General features: G+C 25.8%; 1 protein-coding gene across 3 annotated transcripts in view; it reads right to left on the minus strand.

The window, feature by feature from the left end:
- Window positions 1-18,655, minus strand: part of LOC100213223 (polypeptide N-acetylgalactosaminyltransferase 2) — a 44,513-nt gene extending 25,858 nt beyond the window's left edge. For all 3 annotated transcript variants that reach the window (XR_010640638.1, XM_065804708.1, XM_065804709.1), the window contains exons 1-6: window positions 18,167-18,655; window positions 13,572-13,670; window positions 9,454-9,521; window positions 9,046-9,233; window positions 8,459-8,546; window positions 5,850-5,937 (exon numbers count right to left, since the gene is read on the minus strand). Coding sequence is in view for 2 of the 3 variants with exons in the window: in XM_065804708.1 (XP_065660780.1) it covers window positions 5,850-5,937; window positions 8,459-8,546; window positions 9,046-9,233; window positions 9,454-9,521; window positions 13,572-13,670; window positions 18,167-18,558 (923 nt within the window). In the remaining variant the exon portion in view is untranslated. The remainder of the gene's footprint in view (window positions 1-5,849; window positions 5,938-8,458; window positions 8,547-9,045; window positions 9,234-9,453; window positions 9,522-13,571; window positions 13,671-18,166) is intronic.
- Between the last annotated feature and the right edge of the window lie 3,845 nt (window positions 18,656-22,500).

The raw sequence follows: 22,500 nt of genomic DNA on the forward strand, positions 1-22,500 counted from the left end.
TGTAGATGGATCAGACAGACAGTATCCGGCTAAAGTTAAAGAAGAACATTACACTATTTGTTCTGGTGATGGTAAGTATTTATTTCATTTCACTCCAGCTAAAGAAGCAAAAAAGAACCACGCTGAAATTATAGCAGATAAGATTATTGAGTATACTGCAATGAGGAACATTAATGTACACTTAAAAGCAATTAGTGGAGACTCTACCAATGTAAACACTGGTTGTGATGGAGGAGTAATGCACTTTATGGAGCTGAAATTAGGGCGAAAGTTAAATTGGATTGTATGTGCTCTACACACCAATGAATTACCACTCAAACGTCTAATTAAATTGTTAGATGGAGAATCTAAAAGTGGTAAAAAATGGAGTGGACCCATTGGAAGCTTACTTGATGAAGCAACCAATCTTGAAATTAACCCTTTTTTAGTAAAGTTGAAACTGGTGAGCCTCTAATTAACTTAAGTAATGAAGTGGTTAAAGACCTTTCTACAGATCAGTATTACGGCTATCAAATAGTTAACGTCATACGCAGTGGTCATGTTCCTCAGCAACTAGGACTTCTTGAAATTGGCCCTGTTAACATGGCCAGATGGCTAACAACAGTCAATAGAATATGTAGAATTTGGGTATCTCATCATGGTCTTCAAGGCGATGCAGCCCCAAAACTTCTTAAACTAGTCGAGTTCATTGTGGGAGTGTACTTTCCTGTCTGGTTTAACATCAAAGTTAAACATAGTTGGACAGTAGGACCAAAACATGTTCTTTACCAGCTTCAACACCAGTCACTCGATATTCAGAATATTGTCATTCCAACTATTAAGCGATCTGCTTGGTATGCCTTCTCTGAATCTATTCTTCAAACTATGCTTTGTTCTGAAAATAAAGAGGAGAGAAGTTTCAGTGTACTCAAAATTCTAGAAATAAGAGGAGAAGGTGATGAAAATGAACAACTAGGAGATCTATCTGTTAGACCAAGAAGGACACCAGATATCAATACTAAGGCAACTTGTCTCAAGGATCTTATTGATTGGAATGAAGCTTTTGAACCACCTTTGACTTGTTGCATGACAACTAAAGACATCAAAGAGTATTTATTTAAACCAATGATTGTACCAAACTGGTGTTGCCACACTCAAGCTGTCGAAAGATGTGTAAAAAAAGTTACCCAGGCATGTGAAAATGTCACGTAATCTATCTAAACAAAACCTTATTGGCTTGACAATATTTAAGAATTAATCTTTATTGTACTTTATTTTAATAAATGCCAGTAAATGTTGTGTGGATCTATATAAAAGTTTTATTTTTAGTTCCAAAACAACCTAATTTTACAGTTTCACTGGTAGGCAGTGGGAGGGGGCAAACCTCTCTATTTGTTTTTACAAAAATATTTTTTTTTTTAAAAAAGAGATGGCGTTTTTTTACGTTTTGTAAGTTATTTTTTTTTAATATTTCAATTTTTTAAGTTTTTACCTCCCCTCCCCCCCGGGCTTTTGGTGAAATAGTCTCACTGACTCCCTGGTAGCTAAAACTTTTTTTTTTTTTAACGGTTCTGAACTTTTAATATTATACCTCACCCTTTTTTAAACTATGCAAAGTAAAATTCAAAAAAAAAAAAGTATGACACACCCTAGTAAACAATGAATATAAAATTATAATGAGGAAAATGGTTCCAAAGCTTCTTCGAAAGGTTTTGTAGGAGAAACAAAAAGAAATTAAAAAAGTGACTTGATTCTTTTTATAAATATTTAACTTATCAAAGAATAAAAACATAAATAATCAAAAAGTATCAATAAAGAAAATCTTTTTTATTGATAAAGTAAATAAAAATCCTGAAAAATATAAAGTATTATCTTGCGAAATAAAAATAACATTCAAAAACATAGAAACGCTCTAATAAAATAATCCTTAAAATTGTGTTTATTAAAATCAGTATATTAATGTGTAATGTTGTCAATATTTTTTGTGAATTTTCATTTTAATGCCATGTTACTTTTGTAATTTTTTTGGTTTTTCTGGTACTTCAAGTTTACTGATAATTTCAGAAGACCTTACTTCAAATATAAAATTTAGCGACTCATTTGGTTATTTGGTATATAATAATTTTGATATTGTAAAATGCTATGTGTATAGAACAAGAAGAAAAGCCAAGTTTGTTTTGTATCAATAGTTGTATCCTAAAAATGTACTTTTGGAATAACCTTTAAGTTTTTTGAAAATTTAAAAAAAATTTTAAGATTGCATTATCCCTGAAAATTCTAAAATAGAATTAAATGATTTTGTGGCAATACTTGCATAATGTTATCTCTTGCTATAGTATAAGAGATTGATTAGGCCAGTTTCACCAGTCTTCTTTTGCTCTCTTTTACTAAAGTTCAAAAATAGGTTTATTTAGCAAAAATTAATTATGTATATTATGAACCTAATAAATGCAAAGAACTTTTTCTCTAATTCATATATTGAACCAAATGAACACACTTTTTTCTGTTACTTCAATAATACAATTCAGCTCAAGTAAAGGGGCAATTTTTTGCAAAGCAACCTTATTTGACATAAATACCAACATATAAATGTTTGAAGTTTGCTCACTGTCTGGAGGTTAGTTATCTCAAAAATCAAAAAATGCAGGATCTGCCCCTGATCTATACTGATCTGATTTTGTTCCTATCGTTCTACTGCTGACTTGTTAACCATTATAATTAAAAAACTTGTTGTACATTAGATGAAATCTAACTCGTGTTAACCATTTTCTTATTACCAATTTTGTTCTCTGCTTCTATATACAGTGAGAACAGAATTTAATCATACAAAGTAATTATTTTCTTTAGTGAACAGAATTTAATCATACAAAGTAATAATTATTACATTTTATTTTGCTAAAGCTTGCTTTTATCTTGATTAATAATGAAAATAACTGAACCAATTTTTTTTTAATTTATTTAAATAATATATTTAAATTATTTATGGCTATTTCTTATTTATAATTAATTAGTAAAAATATAAGAAAATGTGTTTGTTATACAGTTTTTGATTTTTTACTTACACAGGTATTTATTTGCATGCATAAAAATTAATTGTACAAAATTGTTTTATTATTTGTTAGGAAAGTTTATGGTTTTTTTAATTTATAAAATATAAATTCTATTGAATTTATATTTCTAGAATATTATTTTCAGCAATTAATAACATTTTTGATAAAAAAAAGTCATTAAAAACTCTGTTCATCGAACATTATTGCACCCAAATGTAAATATTTAAATACTACTCAATGAAAACTTGTTATAGATTTGGTTAAACAAGGAAATAATTATAGAAAAGTTAAAGAACTTACAAGTATTCCATTTACAATAGTTGGAGCCATTGTAAATAAATACAAACAATATGAAATGTTTGAAATTCGTACTGGACGAAGATGAAAACTGAAGACAACCTCACGAGATGATAGAGAAATTTTAAGAATGATTAAAAAAATCAGTTTGAAAGTGCAAAAAATATAGCAAATCATCTGAAAAACTTAACAGGAAACACAATTTCACTAACATCAATTAGAAATTGCATTCATAAAGCAGGATTTAGTGGATGAATAGCTTGGAAAAAACCGTTTTTAACAAAAAATCATATGAAGAGAAGAATAAATTTTGGAAAAAAGTATTATTTAATGCCAGCGTCAGTTTGGAAAAAATATTTTAGTATGATGAATCCAAGTTTAATTTAAAAAATCAGATGGTACACAAAGAGTTTGGCAAAAGATGGGTGAAGAATTTAATTTGAGTTGCACGAGAAGAACAGTTAAACACGGTGGTGGAAGTGTAATGTTATAGTGTTGTATGGCATGGAATGGTGTTGGTAAACTAGAATTTTTTGATGAAACTATGAATGCTGATTTGTGTAACAATATATTGAAACAAAATTTAAAATCTTCTGCTAAAAGACTTAGATTGGGAAACAGTTTTTTGTTTCACAAAGACACAATGATCCAAAACATACTGTTAAAAAAACTAAAACCTTTTTTTGATGAAAATGGCATAAATGTTTTAGAATGGCCTTTACAGAGCCCAGATTTGAATCCAATAAAGCATTTATGGATTTTATTAGATAAAAAAATAGGTAATAGAGCATTTACGAAAAAAGAAGATTTGAAGACAGCTATTGTTAAATCATGGTCTAACATTAACAATAATCAAATCAAATGTCTAGTAGAATCAGTGTCAAAACGCTTGTTAGATGTAATTAAAGTAAAAGGAGACCAACTAAATATTAAAGTCTACTAATTAAATTAAGTATAAGAAAAATGAAGAATAACAACCTTGTGTTCAACATATATGCTTTGCTGATAACTATATAGCATATAGCCACTTGAATATTAAGCAGCTGTTACATCATAGTAAGAGCCTTGTATTAAATAGAAGGTTTAAGAAAAACCAGTGTTTTTTTATTAAATTACCATGTTTGAATAAAAGTAAAACACAAAAGTAAAAATTTTTATTTTTGTTACACCTTTTAATAAATTTTTGTAAATTAATATTTTAAATTATAAAACTCAGATATTTTATTTAAAAATATATAGTTCATTTGCTTTATTTAAAAGGATTTCCTATTACAAATACTCTGCTGCTATTGATAGCAAAGATTTTTTTCCAATTCCACTTTCAAATCAACGCTTTTTAAGATTTCTAAGTTTGACTTTTTTAAAGTGTGATCTTAAAATTTTTAAGTTTTGTTTACACATTTGCTCAAGCTTTTTTTTTAAGGTCTAACTTGCTCAAGCTCAAAAAAGCTCGAGTTTTTTTTTAAGGTCTAACTTTTTTTTAAGGTCTAACAAAGCCAGACTTCCAAGTTCGAACTTGAAGAAGTCGAAATTCACTTCAACCTTCGGTTCTTGCACTCCACTCCTAGATTTTAATAAAATTTTAGATTTCATATGATCTTTTTTTCTGAATGATTTGTGATATATTACTTATGTCAACTTTTCCTTATGGCATTAAAACCATATAGCATGTGTCAATGTCTTCTTGAAAGAAGTTGAAAGCTGCATAGCATTTTTGAGTCTCTCATGCAAAGTTGGTCAATGTAAATTGTAAAGATGCACACATGTTTTAAATTTATTATAAAAGCTAATTTTAAAAACAATGTTCCACAAATAAGGCCACACAAACTGGATTTTGCAAGGAAAATAAACAAAACAATTACTAGACCTAAATAGATGCTGTAAAATAAATCCGCAAAACACAACGATGTAAAAAAATTCCGAAGCATTGATACAGAAAAAAATGTTTATCAAGCAAATGAGGAGCCCATCTGTGAAACACGCTCACAAAAAAAAGTCACAAAAATAAAAATTTAATGTTAGCTCTATTTCCACATTCTCTATATTGTAATCAGCCATTTAAATATCAGACTAATTGAAAGTTTTTTCGTCCTAAAAAAAGACAAAGAAATTATCAATTTCATTGCCATCGTCCATCGTCCAATAGAATATGTGTAAGTATGAGTATTTCAGTCTTTCGTCGTTATTAATCAATTAAGAGGGACTATGCACGTTTTTCAAAATGGATTCTCAACTACAACTTTATTTGTTGTGCAAAAAAAAAAAAAATTGTTATAAAAAAAATTTGACTGCAAAAAAAAATTTACTGCAAAAAGATGCAACTTTTTTGTTGCTGTGCTAACATTTTTTGTAAAACATGATATCTTGATTTTAGAGAGTAAAATTTAATAAAATTATAGAGAAAGTTTGACACCGAAAATATTGAATGCAAAAGAAAAAAAAACACATTTAAATAAATTTACAGCAGAAATATGAATTATAAGATAAAATCTAATTATTTTAAATAAAAAAGTTATAACTTACAGAATAAAAGCTGTTCCGTCTTGTTGATGTTTAATAAGATGGTTTGGTGGTAAAAAATCCCACTTGAAATTTAAATTCCAACCAAAACCTTGAAGTTAAAAACAGAACATTTTAAACTTTACTCATTTTCTGAATCCTTTCAAAATGATTTATAATAGATCTTTCAATTTTTAAAATACAGTATTAAGTTTAAAGGGTAATTTTCATTAAGTTTTATGGTATAATTTTCAAAAAGGGAATGGACATTTCTCTAATTTGATTGTGCAACTGATTTCTCAGCTTCACAAATAGTCAAAATTGTGAAAACTGTAAGCTGTTGCCATCCAAAAAAAACAATTGTTTAAAAAAGATTAGTAGTAGTTTATGAAAACTAATAGAGCTTGCCTGAAGAATATAAAAGTTTAAAAATAATCAACGACCAATTGAAAAATAATATTGTTAGTTACAAAAAAAGATGATATTTTAACTTGTTGACTGGCATGAGATAAGAAATTTTTTGCATTTTATTTGAATATTTAAATCCTACAAATGAACGTGAAAGTATGAAATATTATCATCCTGAACATCATTCTGAACAAGTTACCCAAAGAATTGTTTACATATCCTTCATATTTTACATGTCTGTTTATAGGTGAAACATGATTAACCAACTATCAATTGACCAACTATTCTTGTTATTAACATGGCTTAGACTTTTTTAATTTAAATTTTACTTCCTGGTTTAAGACACCAAAATCTATTGTGTCAAGATCTTATTGTATGGTTAAATTTGATATACCTCAAACTTGGTACAATACTATTTTAGTCTAATTTATATTACCAAAAATTAAACATGTCGTAATGTTTCAAATAGACTTATCCTAAAACAAAAGTTATTATTGACTGTTTTGAATTGGTTTGTCAAAGAAATTCAAGCCTTACAGTTCAAAGTAGTTTGTTTTCCCATTTATCTTATACCATTTTATCTTTAAAGGATTAGTTGGAATTGCTTTTTTGGTACAATAACATTTTGTTAGTGAACTACTTGTTGGTTCTATTTCTGATATTAAAATAGTTAATTTTGCTTAAATTTGCTTTAGCCTTTTGGTATAATACGTAATGGAAGAAATCAACTATTACACAAAGAAGTTATAGAAAGTCAAACAATTGCAGCTTTACAAATTTATGTAGAATATGCCATTTTTACTTTATAGATCCTCTTATAAAACTTAAAAAATGCATGAAATGTACTATTTATAATTGAGATAAAATACATTTTTTATAAAAATACTCCAATTTATCTACAACACCTAAAAAATCACATTTATCAAAATTAATGTTTACAATAATAATTCCACAATAAGTCATTTCATAAACAAACATCTATAAACATTGATTCAGTCCAAATAAACTCATTGCTATTTGGACTTGTGCATAATAGCCAAATGAGTGATTCTTCGCAAATTTTATATATATATACATATATATATATATATATATATATATATATGTATATATATATATAAAAATATATATATATATATACACACATACATATATATACACACATACATATAAATATATACACACACACACACACACACACACACACACGCACGCACGCGCACACACACACACACATATATGTATATATATATATATATATATTCCGAGAATTGATTTACAAGTCCATCTGGACTAGCACCATAACAAGGAATGCATGGTTAATCTTATAATCCAGTTTCAACAAATTTATTATGATTTAACATGTCTTTGACATTTGTGAATTTTTTATTGTCTTCTGTAAATTATTTTACCAAAAACTCAAAGTTTTTTTTTTAATAGATAAACAGAAAAATTAGTAACTAAAACGGATTATTTAAGTGATTTGTTGCTATTTGTTTACATTTTTGTCCTTACTGGCCTCATTTCAGGGTTAAGAAAATAGTTGTGCAATCGAATTAGAGAAATGTCTATTAATCAAAAAATGATTATAAACAACTATAGCCACCTGTTCCAAGGTTTATTTTAGGGAAATAACCATTAATAAGGTAAAACACCTAATATTTTTTAAATTAATGATTTAATCATCCCTCATCCCAAAAATAATAGCATAATAGCAACCTTGCAATGACTTCAAAATTACTTTTTTTAAATCAATTTAAAGATTTAAGATAACAATCCAAAAGTTTAAAATAACATTATTTAAAGTAACCAATTTTTACTTTTAAAATGACAACAATATGAAGCAAAATTAAATTTATAATTTAGCAATATTTTACTAAATTATAAATTTTGTAATACAATTAAATTTCATTTTCTAATTAAAGTTTTTATACGGAAGACAAAAGTTGTTTACTTATATCTTTTTATTTTTAATTTTTAATCTTCTTTTCCCTCAAAACAAATAAGCGCATGTTCATATGATGTCCGCCCAAAACATGCTTGAGTTAAAAAAATAAAGCTCAAAAAGTTATAAAATATTAGATGTTAACATTTAATTTTTTTTTTTGACTTGAAAATGTGAACATAATTGTATATATTAAATTAATCAATCAATTAATAAAATAAATATTAGAATAAAAAAAGTTTAACATTTTATTGAGTAAATTCTCAAAAGAATACTTTACCTCCCCTAAGATCTGAAGATGAACTCAAATACTTAAAGTCCTCATGACCAATAACATCAATAATAGGCGAAGCAACAATCTTACGATTCTAAGAAAATTAATAATTTACATAATGATATTTAACATTATAAATAATAACTAACATAATGAACTAATATATTTTAACATAAATGAATAATGAATATATTAACAAAACTTTTTTTTCAGTTTTGATAAACTATGATCAATAATACTAATTGTCAAGTAAACATACACACACACACAATGTCTTTGTGCCCTTAGGTTAGCATGATATATAACTGATAACACTATACCAAAATCCGCATGTGGGAGGTTCCATACATATCAACTAATGGTTTTAACATTTATAACATCAAAAAAATATATATGTTTCCCTTTTCTAGAAAAACTGTTTAGTGTAAAGTTAGCATTTCAAATTTAAAGCATTTAAAACATATTAGGACATATATATATATATATATATATATATATATATATATATATATATATATATATATATATATATATATATATATATATATATATATATATATATATATATATATATAATTAAAACTTATTTATACATCTTTAATTGCTTGCAATAATGGTTCCAGCCACATTTCGTTGCACTCACAATGACTATCAAGAAAAGTCAACACTTCACCAACAGCCATGTCTGCACCTTTAACACGAGAACGAATAAGACCTTCACGCTGATTGTTTCTAATCAATTTAACACGAGGTAAAGCTAGTAACTCCTCCCCATCAAGAGCTAAATGTTACATACAAAAAGTTATTACCCAATTGCACCATAAAATTGCACAATGTTTAAACTTTATTAAAACACAAATTATATATTAAAAAAAAAAAAAATCAAAAATTAATAATCACCATTTTTTAAACTTATTTGTTCAATCTTCACTGAAATTTAAATAATTTTAAAGTTCACATTAAAGAGCTAAAAACAATTGAGTAAATAATAAAATACTTACGGTTGTCACTAAAGTCATCAACAAGAATGATTTCTTTTAGAAGATGCTCTGGAGATTTATTTAATGCACTAAAATTAAATTTTGTAATATATTTTTCAAAAAATAAAAATAAAAGTTTCTTATTGAAAACAAAAATTTCTTTGATTAAATTAAGATTTTGAAAAACACTGATTATTAATCATTTGCCACAAATAAATTAATGAATTAACAAAAAAATAATAACATATAACATAGTTATTTATTATTATTTTCATAAAGTAAAAAAAGAAAACAAATAAAATAAAAACAGAATAACATAACGATCAAGGATGTGGAGTTCCATACAATTTTTGGGTTTCTGTGACTCCAAGGTCAAAAATGATAGACTCTTTGGAATTATTTTTATATATTAGTTTATTAACTTAAATTTTATTAACTTTAAATATTTTGATTTTATCTTGAATATATACACATTGGAAAACCAAATGTACCATCTTTTAAAACCCAGAAGTATGTTAAAAATTCTATTGTTTATCAGTGCGTCTGTGAATGGAACAGGAGCTTTGCATGCATTTTGAATGAGTTCAAAAAAATTTAATCCTAAAATACCTTTACTCCATCTTAAATAACATCAATTTAAAAAAATTCTGAAAAACTTTTTATTCTAACTTTTAGACATATTATCTATTGTAAACATGCTTATTATTACTATTACTATAATTTGTACTAATTTTTTTTTTATCTTATATTATTACAATATATCATTATTATTTTTATTACTATTATTATTGTTATTATTATTATTATCAAAACTATTGTAAAAATGATTTACGGAAAACAAATGGCTTGTTGTTGTTGTTGGAATTTTTACAGATGAGAAGATCTTGTAAAAGTGATAGGATACTATTAAATTTTCTCTTATGAATTAAGCGATAGTTTGTCTGGTAGTTGTTGGATAATGAGAATTAATAAGAATAATAGATGATAATTCGTCTGTTTGGCAGATAGGGAAACTTTGTATTTGCCAACTTTTTATGAATATGAAAGGTAGAATTATGTTGGTTTCTGCATCAATTTATTAAATTTCTTTTAAAATACTTCTCAAAATCTTCAAAGACATAATTTGCCATAATAATAAATTCCATGTAATAAAATATAACATGTAATAACTGCATATCAGGGAATTCCAAACCTAAACCAAATCTAGCCAAACAAGCAACATTGGTAAGGAAGATGAGAACTTGGTTATTAAATGCTCTTTCATGATGTTTTGTTACAAAACTATTTGGTTGTCTTGGAGCACCTTAATAACTAAATAATTAAAAAAAAAATTCAAGAGTCACAAAGTCTAAATGGACTTCCAAGAATCAAGGCAAAAAAAGGGAACTTAGGACTCCCAACTCCGGATCTGAACCCTTAATAAACAAAATAAATAAAAAAACATAAAAAAAAGTTTTACATTAATCTTCTTATGTTTTTTTAATACTTATTTATAAAATTTATTTATTCTTAAATAATCTTTTATATTTTTACACTTTAACTTCTTTCAATTATTTTTTTAATTTAATTTTGCCAAAAGTACAAACATTTGTATCAAAGGAGACTGAGTAGAAATTCCTGTTATCCAGCATCACATTCCTTCATTTAATATGCTGATATAGATCTGTGTTTCTTGTCAATGATGATAAACATTAGATCTTCTTAGTTCTTAAGGTTTTTGCTTGTACCTTTTTAAGTAATTGTTATGCAACTCTTTCTGTTCCCTAACTCTGCGGCAGCTCTTAGAAAAGATAATTCCATCAACAAATGAAAAATACCAAACAACTAACAGTGCATTGTTGCAGCTTGAATGTGTCCATGTTAGTGATTTAAAAATGCAGGCTTTTTATAAATGAAAAAACCCTAGAGGCTTTTTCTTTACAAAATAAAATTGCAATTAAAAATAGCTAATAGATATTTAAAATAATAGGAAAAGACAATCTTTTTTTAGAAAATTGATTAATACATTGACTTCTTATTGAATGAAATAATTGCCTATTGTATTTTCCTGCATCTATTTTATGATTATAATTTCTATTTATTATTTTATACTTTCTATTTAATCAATTTAACATTTAATAATTTTAAATTTTAACTTTCTTTTAAATCAACATGAACATTTGACATTTAATAATCACAAACATTTGAGACTATTAAACAATTTAAGCAAAAGTAAATAGTTCCTTAAATTCGCTTAATTGCTTTATTATTTGGATATTAAAAGAAACGTTAATATTTTTAGCTATTATTTATTTCATTTATAAAAAATTCAATTCATTCATTAACATTTAATTATCTAATTAAATATGATCTCAAGCTAGGTTCAGGCAATCAAAAATATTTGGTATTTTTTATCATTCTGTATTTTAGGTTATTCAACATTTTTTCACTTTTTTATACTGTAAACTAAAGATTGTTGCTAACTTAATAATTTAAACTTTTTTTTTTTGAAAGTATTTAAACTTTTTATTATTAAGTTTGTCTTAAAATTCTTCGCAACCATATTTGTTTGACCAGAATTGATATTGGGAGATCATTGATCGGCTGTCAGCTTGTAAAAAAGTAAAGAATAGGTCATTATAGTCATAGGTCATGAAATATTCTTTACAAATATTCACAATCTTCAAAGTAAGTTTTTATCAGTTCAACAGGCCAGATTCAACAGTCAAAGTTAATACTAATGCTGAAAATTTAAATAGTTGCAATTTCTTTATCACCATCAGAATATGTGAAAACATTAAACATGTTCAGAAAGTTATTTTTGTTTCTGACTCAGAGACCCATTTATTCTTTATGTTATGTACAATACTTTTCTTTATGTAAATTAGAACTCCTAATTCTTTATAAGTTTATCTCCAGGGCAAAACACGTTTGAAGTCAAAGATATCAAAATTAAACAAGTTGTTATTTTTCTCAAAGCTTATATATTATTAAGATTCAATTTCCTTTAAAACTTTTATAAAGTTTAATGAAATTACAAGTTCTTTTTTAAGTAAGTTTTTTAAATATAATTTCTTCTTTTTTAATAAAAATCATAAATCATAAAAAAAGAACAATAAATATATTTGTTAAACTTGAAGACATTTAAAAAACTATCATTACTATTTAATTCAAAAAAGATTACATAATAAATTTTAATATAAATTTATTTATTTAATCACAAATACCCCTAGTCACATTTTTGGTCTGAGCTTACATATCATTTCATCTATTAATCATCAAATTCTCTGGCTATTCTTTTATGTGCTTTTGCTCGGCACCTCTTCAATCAATCACCTTTTTTTTTGTTCTCAATCACTCTCTTTCCTCAAAACTGCACTCTTTATGAAATTGTTTTCAATGAAACTTTTTCTTTATCACTTAACTAAACTGTTGTTATTGGTGACTTTAGTGCACCAATAACAACAATAGTTTAGTGACTTGGCTCTAGTACTAGTGACCTCTTACTCATATAGTTGATCAATTTGAAAATGTGATTGTTTATTTTTTAGCAGAACAGTCACTGATTTTTTTCTGTAGCACTTGAGATTATATATGCTTGTAAGGAGTAAGAATTCAAAGTCAAAAAAGTCTAAGAATATATACGCTAGTAAGGAATATAAAATCAAACTTTTTATCTATTAAGCAATTTTTTTTAAGAATAAACAGATAGCTGACAAAAAAACTGAAAGCTTTTGTAAATCGCATAGCTTGCCATATTCTTTTTAGGAGAGTTTATTTCCACTCTCTCACTCATTTACTGCGGACGAGGCCTGTATGTATTTATGCATGTATGTGTTCTTTTTATACAAGCCTCTTTAAGTAACTTTTTTATTAAAAAATATGACCATAGATTTTTCTATAAAACTATTAAAGAGTTTCTGAATTTAAATAGATAAATACTTTTTTTTGGCTTAAATTACCTAAAACTCGATTTCTAATATTTCTTTATGAAATAAAGACAACTTGTCTTGACATCATAGGATAATCATAACATAAATTTTAAGGAATAAAAATTTTTTAACACAGCTATAAAATGACAAGTTAAAATTACTTTTCTTAGTGAATAGAAGAATAAATAAAAAAGAGATTAAAAACATGTTTTTAAATAATAAACAAACCTGACAACTGTTCTTAAAAGAGCTGCCCGACCTTCATTGTGAAAGCAAATTATAATTGTTGTAGTTGGTAAGTTTTTGTCATAACTCTTCTTTCTACATCTAAAAGAAAAAATGTTGTAATTTGATACTTCTTTGTCTTTAGCGACTTGTGCTGAGGGCTAAGTGGGGAAACTGAGCACTAGGTGGGGAAAATCTCACATAAAACTAAAATTTTTGCTGATTAAACACTTTCCTATTGGTTACTTAGTTATTTCAGTTATTTTATGTTTTAAGTTCAATGAATACATTAAGTCCAATTAAGTCTTAATTAAGTCCAATGAATATTTAGTGGGTTAAAATTAAGATGTAATACAATGCTAAAACCTAAATATATGGTTCAAATTCTGTTCAATATATATTAATACTCTAGATGATCGCAGATAATATCAAAGACCATATATTATATACAACCCTCAGAATTAGGAAAAATAAGGTCTGCAATAATTTGCCAACCTTAATCTTTTCGAGGCTGACATCAGGTCGTCAGAAAATTGGTACAACGGTCTTACCATAAAACATAGAAATGAGGTTGGCAATCTTTTGCCACCTTCAAACACTTTAAGGTCGGCAGTTAGGTCAGCATTGCTGAATGCCGACCTTAATTCCGAAGGTTTTATATATAAATATATATAATCTAGCAGATAATGGTAGATATCATATTTAAATAATATATGTTATACTAAAATAATCATCCAGATAATTGTAGATAATATTAATAATGCTTTATTATTATTTTATGATGTAACAAATAACTTTATCGAGTTTTATTAAAAAACTGTAACAAACTCGTTTTGATTTTTTATTAGGTTTTTTGTCAAAATTAATAAATAACCTTAATTAAATAAACCTTAATTAATAAATAAACAACTGCATTACAAAATATTTTGAACAATTTTAAACCATTAACAAAATCATAAATACAAGATTGCTAATATGGAAAAAAAGACATAAAAATAGTTTCAAAAAAAAGTTTAATAAAGGTAAACAATATTTAGTAACGATGTGAATTAAATTCTATTATATAATTCTATATTTAATCTACTATAGCATATTTATGTAAGCATTTGCTTACTTTTTTTGCTTATCTTAATTAATACAGCTTTTTTAGAAAAAGGAAAAAACAAAGAATAATGAATGAAAAGATTGCTTTTTATGTCAAACCTACAGTTGATGTAGTAACACTCCCCTGCGAGCCAGGCTATTTGTCAGTTGATGTATGTACTGAAGTCCCCGGCAGCAGGCTAATTCAGTATGACGTCACAGCAGTATAAGATATTACTGCTTTTTTTTTTGTGCAAAAAAACATTTCTTTTGTGTAATTATAATTTATGCCGTGGTGGTAATAAACTTCTCCTCAAAATCATGTTTATTATTATCAGTATTGCAAAAAAGCTCAGCACCAATACCTAGTTTACCCCCTCAGATAAACATCATCACCATTTATGCTTTACCTGGCGACTTACAATCTGCTCCATACTGTAATAAAAAGGACTTTACTACAAACAGCCAAAACCCTAACTTCACCCAAATTCCTAAAGCACTAATATTTTTGATAAAATATCATGAACAGTGAGAGAACTCATTACCAAATAATATAACAAAGTTTTAAAAATAAATAAATAAGAATAAATAGAACTTCACTACAAACAGCCAAAACCCTAACTTCACCCAAATTCCTAAAGCACTAACATTTTTGATAAAATATCATAAACAGTGAGAGAACTCATAACCAAATAATATAACAAAGTTTTAAAAATAAATAAATACGATAATATAGAATAAAATATAAACGGAAATTTAAAAAAAATAATAAAATAAAATATAATATTAGATAATAAAAGTTATTATATTCTAATAGAAAACCACGAAATACTTAACTACACCACCAATTTAAGAAAAAAAAACTTTATTATAAACACAACAAGTAGCTAAGTTGGTACTTTTTTTTTTGTTTTGCTAATTCACCTCCCTAAGGCCTAGAATGCCACTACAGATGAGGAGGCTACTAACTGTGGTTACAACCCTCTCTCAACTCTACAACTCCGAAACACAAACTTTGACAGACAAGGCCGCTGCGCGGAGAAACAAGTTGAGCGCGGTACTACCAGGGACATGGTGAGGATCAAACTCGGTATCTCTCATTTACAAAGCAAGCACTCTACCACTACACAGGCCTTGTTAAGAAGCGCTACGCAGCTCGCATTTTGCTTGCGAAAAGGCGATTTGCCTACGCGTTCAGCAGTTTTGCGCTACGCAAAAACTTATATCTTTTAGAATATTTAAATTATCTTTTGATTATCGTTAACGTGACGTTTATTCAGAAGAAATAAAGTCGTAAGTAAAAGCATTTAACCGCAATTGTAAAATAATAGATTTTTTTGTTAAAGAAACAGTTTGTTTCATTTTTTTTTTTGTTATTAAAAATTAGTTAAAAAAACAAAGTGTTTTAAGTTTTATCTTAAGGAACTAAATATATAAATTCCTTTTAAATATAAAAATTATTTTTAGTCATAATAAGTTTAAAAAATGCACGAATTATTTTGATGTAAATATTTTATTATTAAGATATTTTGTTTATTGTTAATTCAATAACGTAAAGTTTTAATGACGTTCATTTAATTTATGAAAATAAATTATGATCACGAATATGTTATCGGCAACTGATAAATAACAAAAAAAACTTTATTGTTTAAAAACATTATTAAAAAGAGTTCACAAATTAAATAAGAAAAAATGTATTAACAGTTAATAAAATAACCAAAAACCAAATATAAAATCATAAGAAAATAAACAAACATTTTACGTTTCATGAAAAAAATATTTTTTTCAAAATAAAATTTAGTTCATATTTGAAAAAAATAATAAAAAGTATAATAAAGATTTTTTTAATAAGAACTTAGATTTTATTTGTAACTTTTGTTATAGTGAGAAAAAAACAAACTGTTTGTATGATTTTTAACGCGTTAATAAAATAACTTTAATTACAATGCGGTACTTGAAAAGACGCTAGTGACGCAATATAACTTCTAACGATGCAAAATATATTTGCTGAGTTGAGTTACTTAGAAATGCGCTACGCGTTTTCGCTACGCAGCGAAATCTCGTAACAAGGCCTGACTACACCACTAACACATTTCCATTTTCACTCATTGGACAAATAAACCCAAGCCAAGATATAGAAATATATATAAGTTTGAAAAAACAACAAAATGATACAAAGATTACAAAAACCATAATGCTGTCATAAGAAATCAATTTGTCCAGTTAACATATGGAATTGACGGTCAATTTTTTTTTTGAACGATAAAAATTTTTTTATTTGAATTTTTAACTTAGTATTAGCTCTTCATGACTGAACTTTATAAACACAAGTTACTTAATGCTTGAAAATTAACCAATTCATATTCCTTTTAACATAATATTTTTAAATAAAATCAATGAATTTTTAAAATGAAAACTTTCTGCTAATGTTAATAGTTTTAAAATATTTCATTTAATTAAAAAAGGAAGTTTGATAAATTCCAAAAAATTTATCGCTGAACTGTTTTTTTTAAATATCCAAAGAATTTTTAAAAAATATTTAAAAAAAGTCAACTGAACACTTAATACTAGAAGAAATCGTTATATAAAATGCTTCTATAATATTAATTCTATAATATTAATGTTACATAAATCTAAGTTTTTATTAAAAATGTATTTTTAAATACATGTTTATAGAATTTCTATTGTTTTTCTTTTCAACAAGTGTTTTTAACTCCGATCATACTTATGTTATAAATGAAAGTGTTGATTGTCTCATTTTAGTCGCCACCATTTTGATGGGTTAACGTTAAATGATTCTATTACAATTCAATAATAGAAAGAAAAAAAATCTAACACGCAATTGAGAACTTTAAATTTATTTACAAATAATTCATTAATTGCAATGACTTCCAAAATGGTAGGAAAAGCTAGGAAAAAAATTAATGAAAACATTGAATGAAAAAAAAAACAAAGTATAGTTGGAAGAGAGAAATCTTAGTTTAATACAAAAATTGCAAATAATAGAATAAGAACTTCAATCCTTAAATTTAATGACATTAAAGAAGACAAAACGATTTCTCATTAGATATTTCTACTTATCAAAATCATTTTAAAATATGTTTATGTTAACATTAATGTTAATAATAATGTTATTAACTCCCTGCACAAATACTATTTAAATTGGTTACTTAATACTAAAAAGTCAATTGTTTTAAGAAACACTATAAAAATTACTAACGTTAAATAAAACAAGATTTTACTAAAAATATATATTTTTAAAAGGTTTATATTACAGAAAAAAAAGGCACAATTTGTAATGATAAATTTCTCTTTAAATCGTTCATTGCAACTTGCAGAAAAAAGCTTATGAGAAAATAGATAATAAGATTTAAAGAAGAAAAAAAAGATGACTAAGTACAGTTGAAAGAAAAATTGTCTTAGTTAAATACAGAAATTATTATATATCATTATTAAAATTTTGCCATATGGAGTAAACCATCAATAAAAACAGAATGAAATTTAAAAACATTTACCCAGGATCACGGACATCAGGAACAACCCTATCCCATGGTAATAACTCACTGGCTTCTTGATTATATGCATTACGTTGATTTTTATCCTCACCAGGTTTTAATGCACCTCTCAATTGATAACCTTTCCAATCAAATTTAGCTAAACTTCGTTGATCAATTTGTTCATTGTCTCTAAATTTTGGATCTTTTACTATATTAGCTATATTAATATCCCTTTCTATTCTATCTTTTTCTCTACTTAGTTTAGCATTGTCAATATGTTTATTTCTCTCTTCAACAGATATTTCTCCTTTCTCATTTTCATATTTGTTACTTACAAAAAAATATAACATTCCTCCAATCCATACCAAAAATAATAAAGCAATGCATATTCGATTCCTGCGAAACTTCATGTTTTTTATCTATAATTTAAACCATTTTCATTTAATTTAACTTGACTTGGGTTACTCTGCTACTCTTTGTGCCAGTTGATGATCCTTGTCAGTGATTACTAAAATTAATTAAATTTGTGTATATTATTATAATATATAAAAATATATATATATATATATATATATATATATATATATATATATATATATATATATATATATATATATATATATATATATATACAAAAATTAGTACAAAATCACTTATCAATTTTTTTTATTATTTTGCATTGTGTTTTGTTAGTAATGCATTTCTGATGAGTCTTAATTTAAGATAAAAAAAAATTGATATGTGATTTTCTATTAACTTGTTATTGCAATGTTCTTTTAATAACATTGAGCACTATTTTGCAGAATACATTTTAAGTTGTTTTTATTTGCAACAAAATTGCCACCAGTAGCTTTTCATATAAAGATTTAAAAAACAATTTCAATATCTATTTTTAGTTAGCTAAGAGGGCTGTCCTGAGTCTTAAATTTAGTTAATAAAACTAATGTTTCATTTTTCTTTACAGCTTTTCTATTTAAAAAAAATGTATATTTCTTTATTCAAACGTGATGACAATTTTTTCACATACTGTATATATATATATATATATATATATATATACATATACATATATATATATAAATAACGTATATTATATATATGACATATATATTATATATATATGATATATATATTATATATATATGATATATATATATGTTATATACAGGGCTCGAAATAAGGAACTTTTTTCAACCAGACAATTTGTCCAGTAAAGATTCAAATTTGCTGGACATGTCCAATAAAAATTAAAGAAGTGCAATCGAGCGCCATTCCTGAACACGCTTAAAATATTTTGTTTTTATAACTTGACCATGCAATTTGTTTTGACAACTCTAGGTGTTTCAAAATGCGCTGAAAATAAAAAGAAAATTTGTAAGATAGATTATCTATCAAAACAAAAATTTTAAAGAAAAAAACTCAAAAATCTAAAATTTGAAAAGGAAAATATATTTATATTATGCTTTTTAAAAATTACTATATTATGCGAAATGCATTGTAAACTATTAAATACATAAATTATTATGTAAATGTAAATAAATTAAATACATAAATAATGTAACTAAATATATAATTAAATATGTAATAAAATGTACAAAAAAAATACAATATTAAATAATAAACACATTTTATTTAAATTATCAAAGTATATTACATGTAATTACGTTTATATAAATATGTATTTTTTTATAAATCTTTTTAAACTTTTTCTAGGATTAATTTTATAACAGCGAAATTTTTTAGTGCAAAAACAAACGTCAGGTAACAACTCAAATTTAATAGTGTAATAAAAAACACTGGTTTTTATAAGCATTAAAGTAACTATTACGTTAAAATTTTTATAAAATAAATTTGAAATTTATAAAAACCATCTGACAAAAAAAAAAAAAAAAACTGTAAATTTAAATTAATAACTCATTGCAACGTTTTAATGTAAATGATAAAAACCGGGCTACTTAATTAAAAAAAATCTAATGCTTTGGCGTCTTTTAAAAAATGAATTAACTCAAAAAACGACGTATTTTATTAACATAGCTGCGTGTTCATCTTCAATTTTGTTTTGTATAATATAAATGCAAATATTATGTAAGGATAATAATCACAAATATTGCAGTGACTCAGTTATAAGTAATAGTGGTTCCAAAACCTCCTGAGATAGGTAGAAGAAATTTACTACCTATTTAATTATATTAACTATCTAATTATATTATTTCTACCTATAACATAAATGATATAAATGTTTTTGATTAAATTGAACTAACAAATAAATATGGAATTATTACACTTAAAATTATATTGATAAAATATAAAATTATTTAACTGATAAAAAATAAAATTGTTACACTCTAAATTATTGCATAACTATTTTTATATGTAATTAACTATATTTTATATATTAATCACCTTAATATTTCTATACTTTTATTGTGGAATTTTAAATTGTTGTAATAATTCTTAAAATGCCTGCATTCTATTACAATAAGAATTAATAAGCAATATTTTTAATGAATAAACAGATAGTTCATGCAAAAACCAAAAGCTCTCATAAGAAGCTGCTTAGAGAAACAGCTTGCATGGCTCGCCATGTTCATTTTAACAGAGCTTTTCTCCACTCTCGCGTTTATTTACTCCCGCCGAGACATCGAAAAGCAAAAAATCAAAAAATTTATTTTGATTTTTGCTTTTTGTTCGAAGGAGGTAATGATTCTTTGAATTAATAATATAATGAATATATTGCATTTATTGTGTATAATATATATATATATATATATATATATATATATATATATATATATATATATATATATATATATATATATATATATATATATATATACAATATCGGACAAAACAAGTGCAACTAAATAATGCTAATTTAGTTTCTTTATATAAAAGTGCTGCATTTTTTCAATTTAGAGAAATAACTATGTAACTGTTTAGAAACAAAGTTCTTCAAGTTTAATTCATCACAAAGTTCATTATTTGTACACGAAAATTAATAAATTAATCAAAAGTATTAAAAAAAGTTGATTTCCTTCTGGACAAAACAAGTGCAACTCGACAAAATGTTGACCAAGCTGTATTTCGCTATCAATATTTCGTGGCGAATCCTTTGTTGTTGATCACAGCCTTGCATCTTCGAGGCATAGATTCGATCAGGTGATCAATGAAACTTTGTGGAATTGCTGCCCAGGCCTTTTGGATTTGTTCAAACAGTTGATCCTTATTACGAACACCTTCACAATTAATTCTGCGGTTGACAATCTCCCACAGGTTCTCGATAGGGTTGAGATCCGGAGATTAAGGCGGCCAATCCATCACCGATAAGTGGTTGTCTTGAAACCACTGCTTGACTACTTTTGCAGTGTGTTTCGGATCGTTGTCTTGCTGAAAAACCCATTTTATTGGCACATTCCATTCAGCATGAGGTAACATAACATCTTTCAGGATATTTTTATACATGAAACGGTCCATTATTCCATCGTTTCGATGTATTGTACCTAGACTGTTAGCAGAAAAACACCCCCAGACCATTACATTGCCTCCACCATGCTTCACGGTCTTATGGCAGTAACGTAAATCAAGGCGTATCCCGACCGGTCGACGTACACGGCAAATGCCATCGCTCCCAATGATGTTGAACTTCGATTCATCACTGAACAGGACAGTTCGCCATTTCTGCACATTCCAGTCAATATGAGATTTAGCAAACAGGAGTCTTTTCTTCTGGTTTTTTAGTGAAATCAGCGGTTTCTTTGCAGGGCGTTGAGAAAACAATCCGGTTTCAACAGCACGTCGTCTGATTGTTCGGTCCGATACAGGCAACTCTAACTGCTTTTGTATCTCGACTGATAAAAACTAGTTTTTATATACTTCCTATTTGTATTAATTTCTAACGTCAGGTGTAACGTTAGGTGTTACAATGTTAACCAATCAATACACTAACAAAATAAATTACAAACATTTTTATTGTGGGCAAAAAAACTGACCTAGCAATGGTAAAATTAAATATGATCAGGCAAGAGTATATATATATATATATATATATATATGTATGTATATATATATATATATATATATATATATATATATATATATATATATATATATATATATATATGCATATATATATATATGTATGTATGTATATATATATGTATGTATATATATATGTATGTGTGTATATATATATATATATATATATATATATATATATATATATATATATATATATATATATATATATATATATATATATATATATATATATATATATATATATATATATATATATATATTAGGGGTAGTCAATTTGAGGAAATTTGCAAATCCATAATACCATACACTCTAGA

Source organism: Hydra vulgaris, chromosome 09, assembly GCF_038396675.1.
Source record: "Hydra vulgaris chromosome 09, alternate assembly HydraT2T_AEP".
Classification (NCBI taxonomy): domain Eukaryota; kingdom Metazoa; phylum Cnidaria; class Hydrozoa; order Anthoathecata; family Hydridae; genus Hydra; species Hydra vulgaris.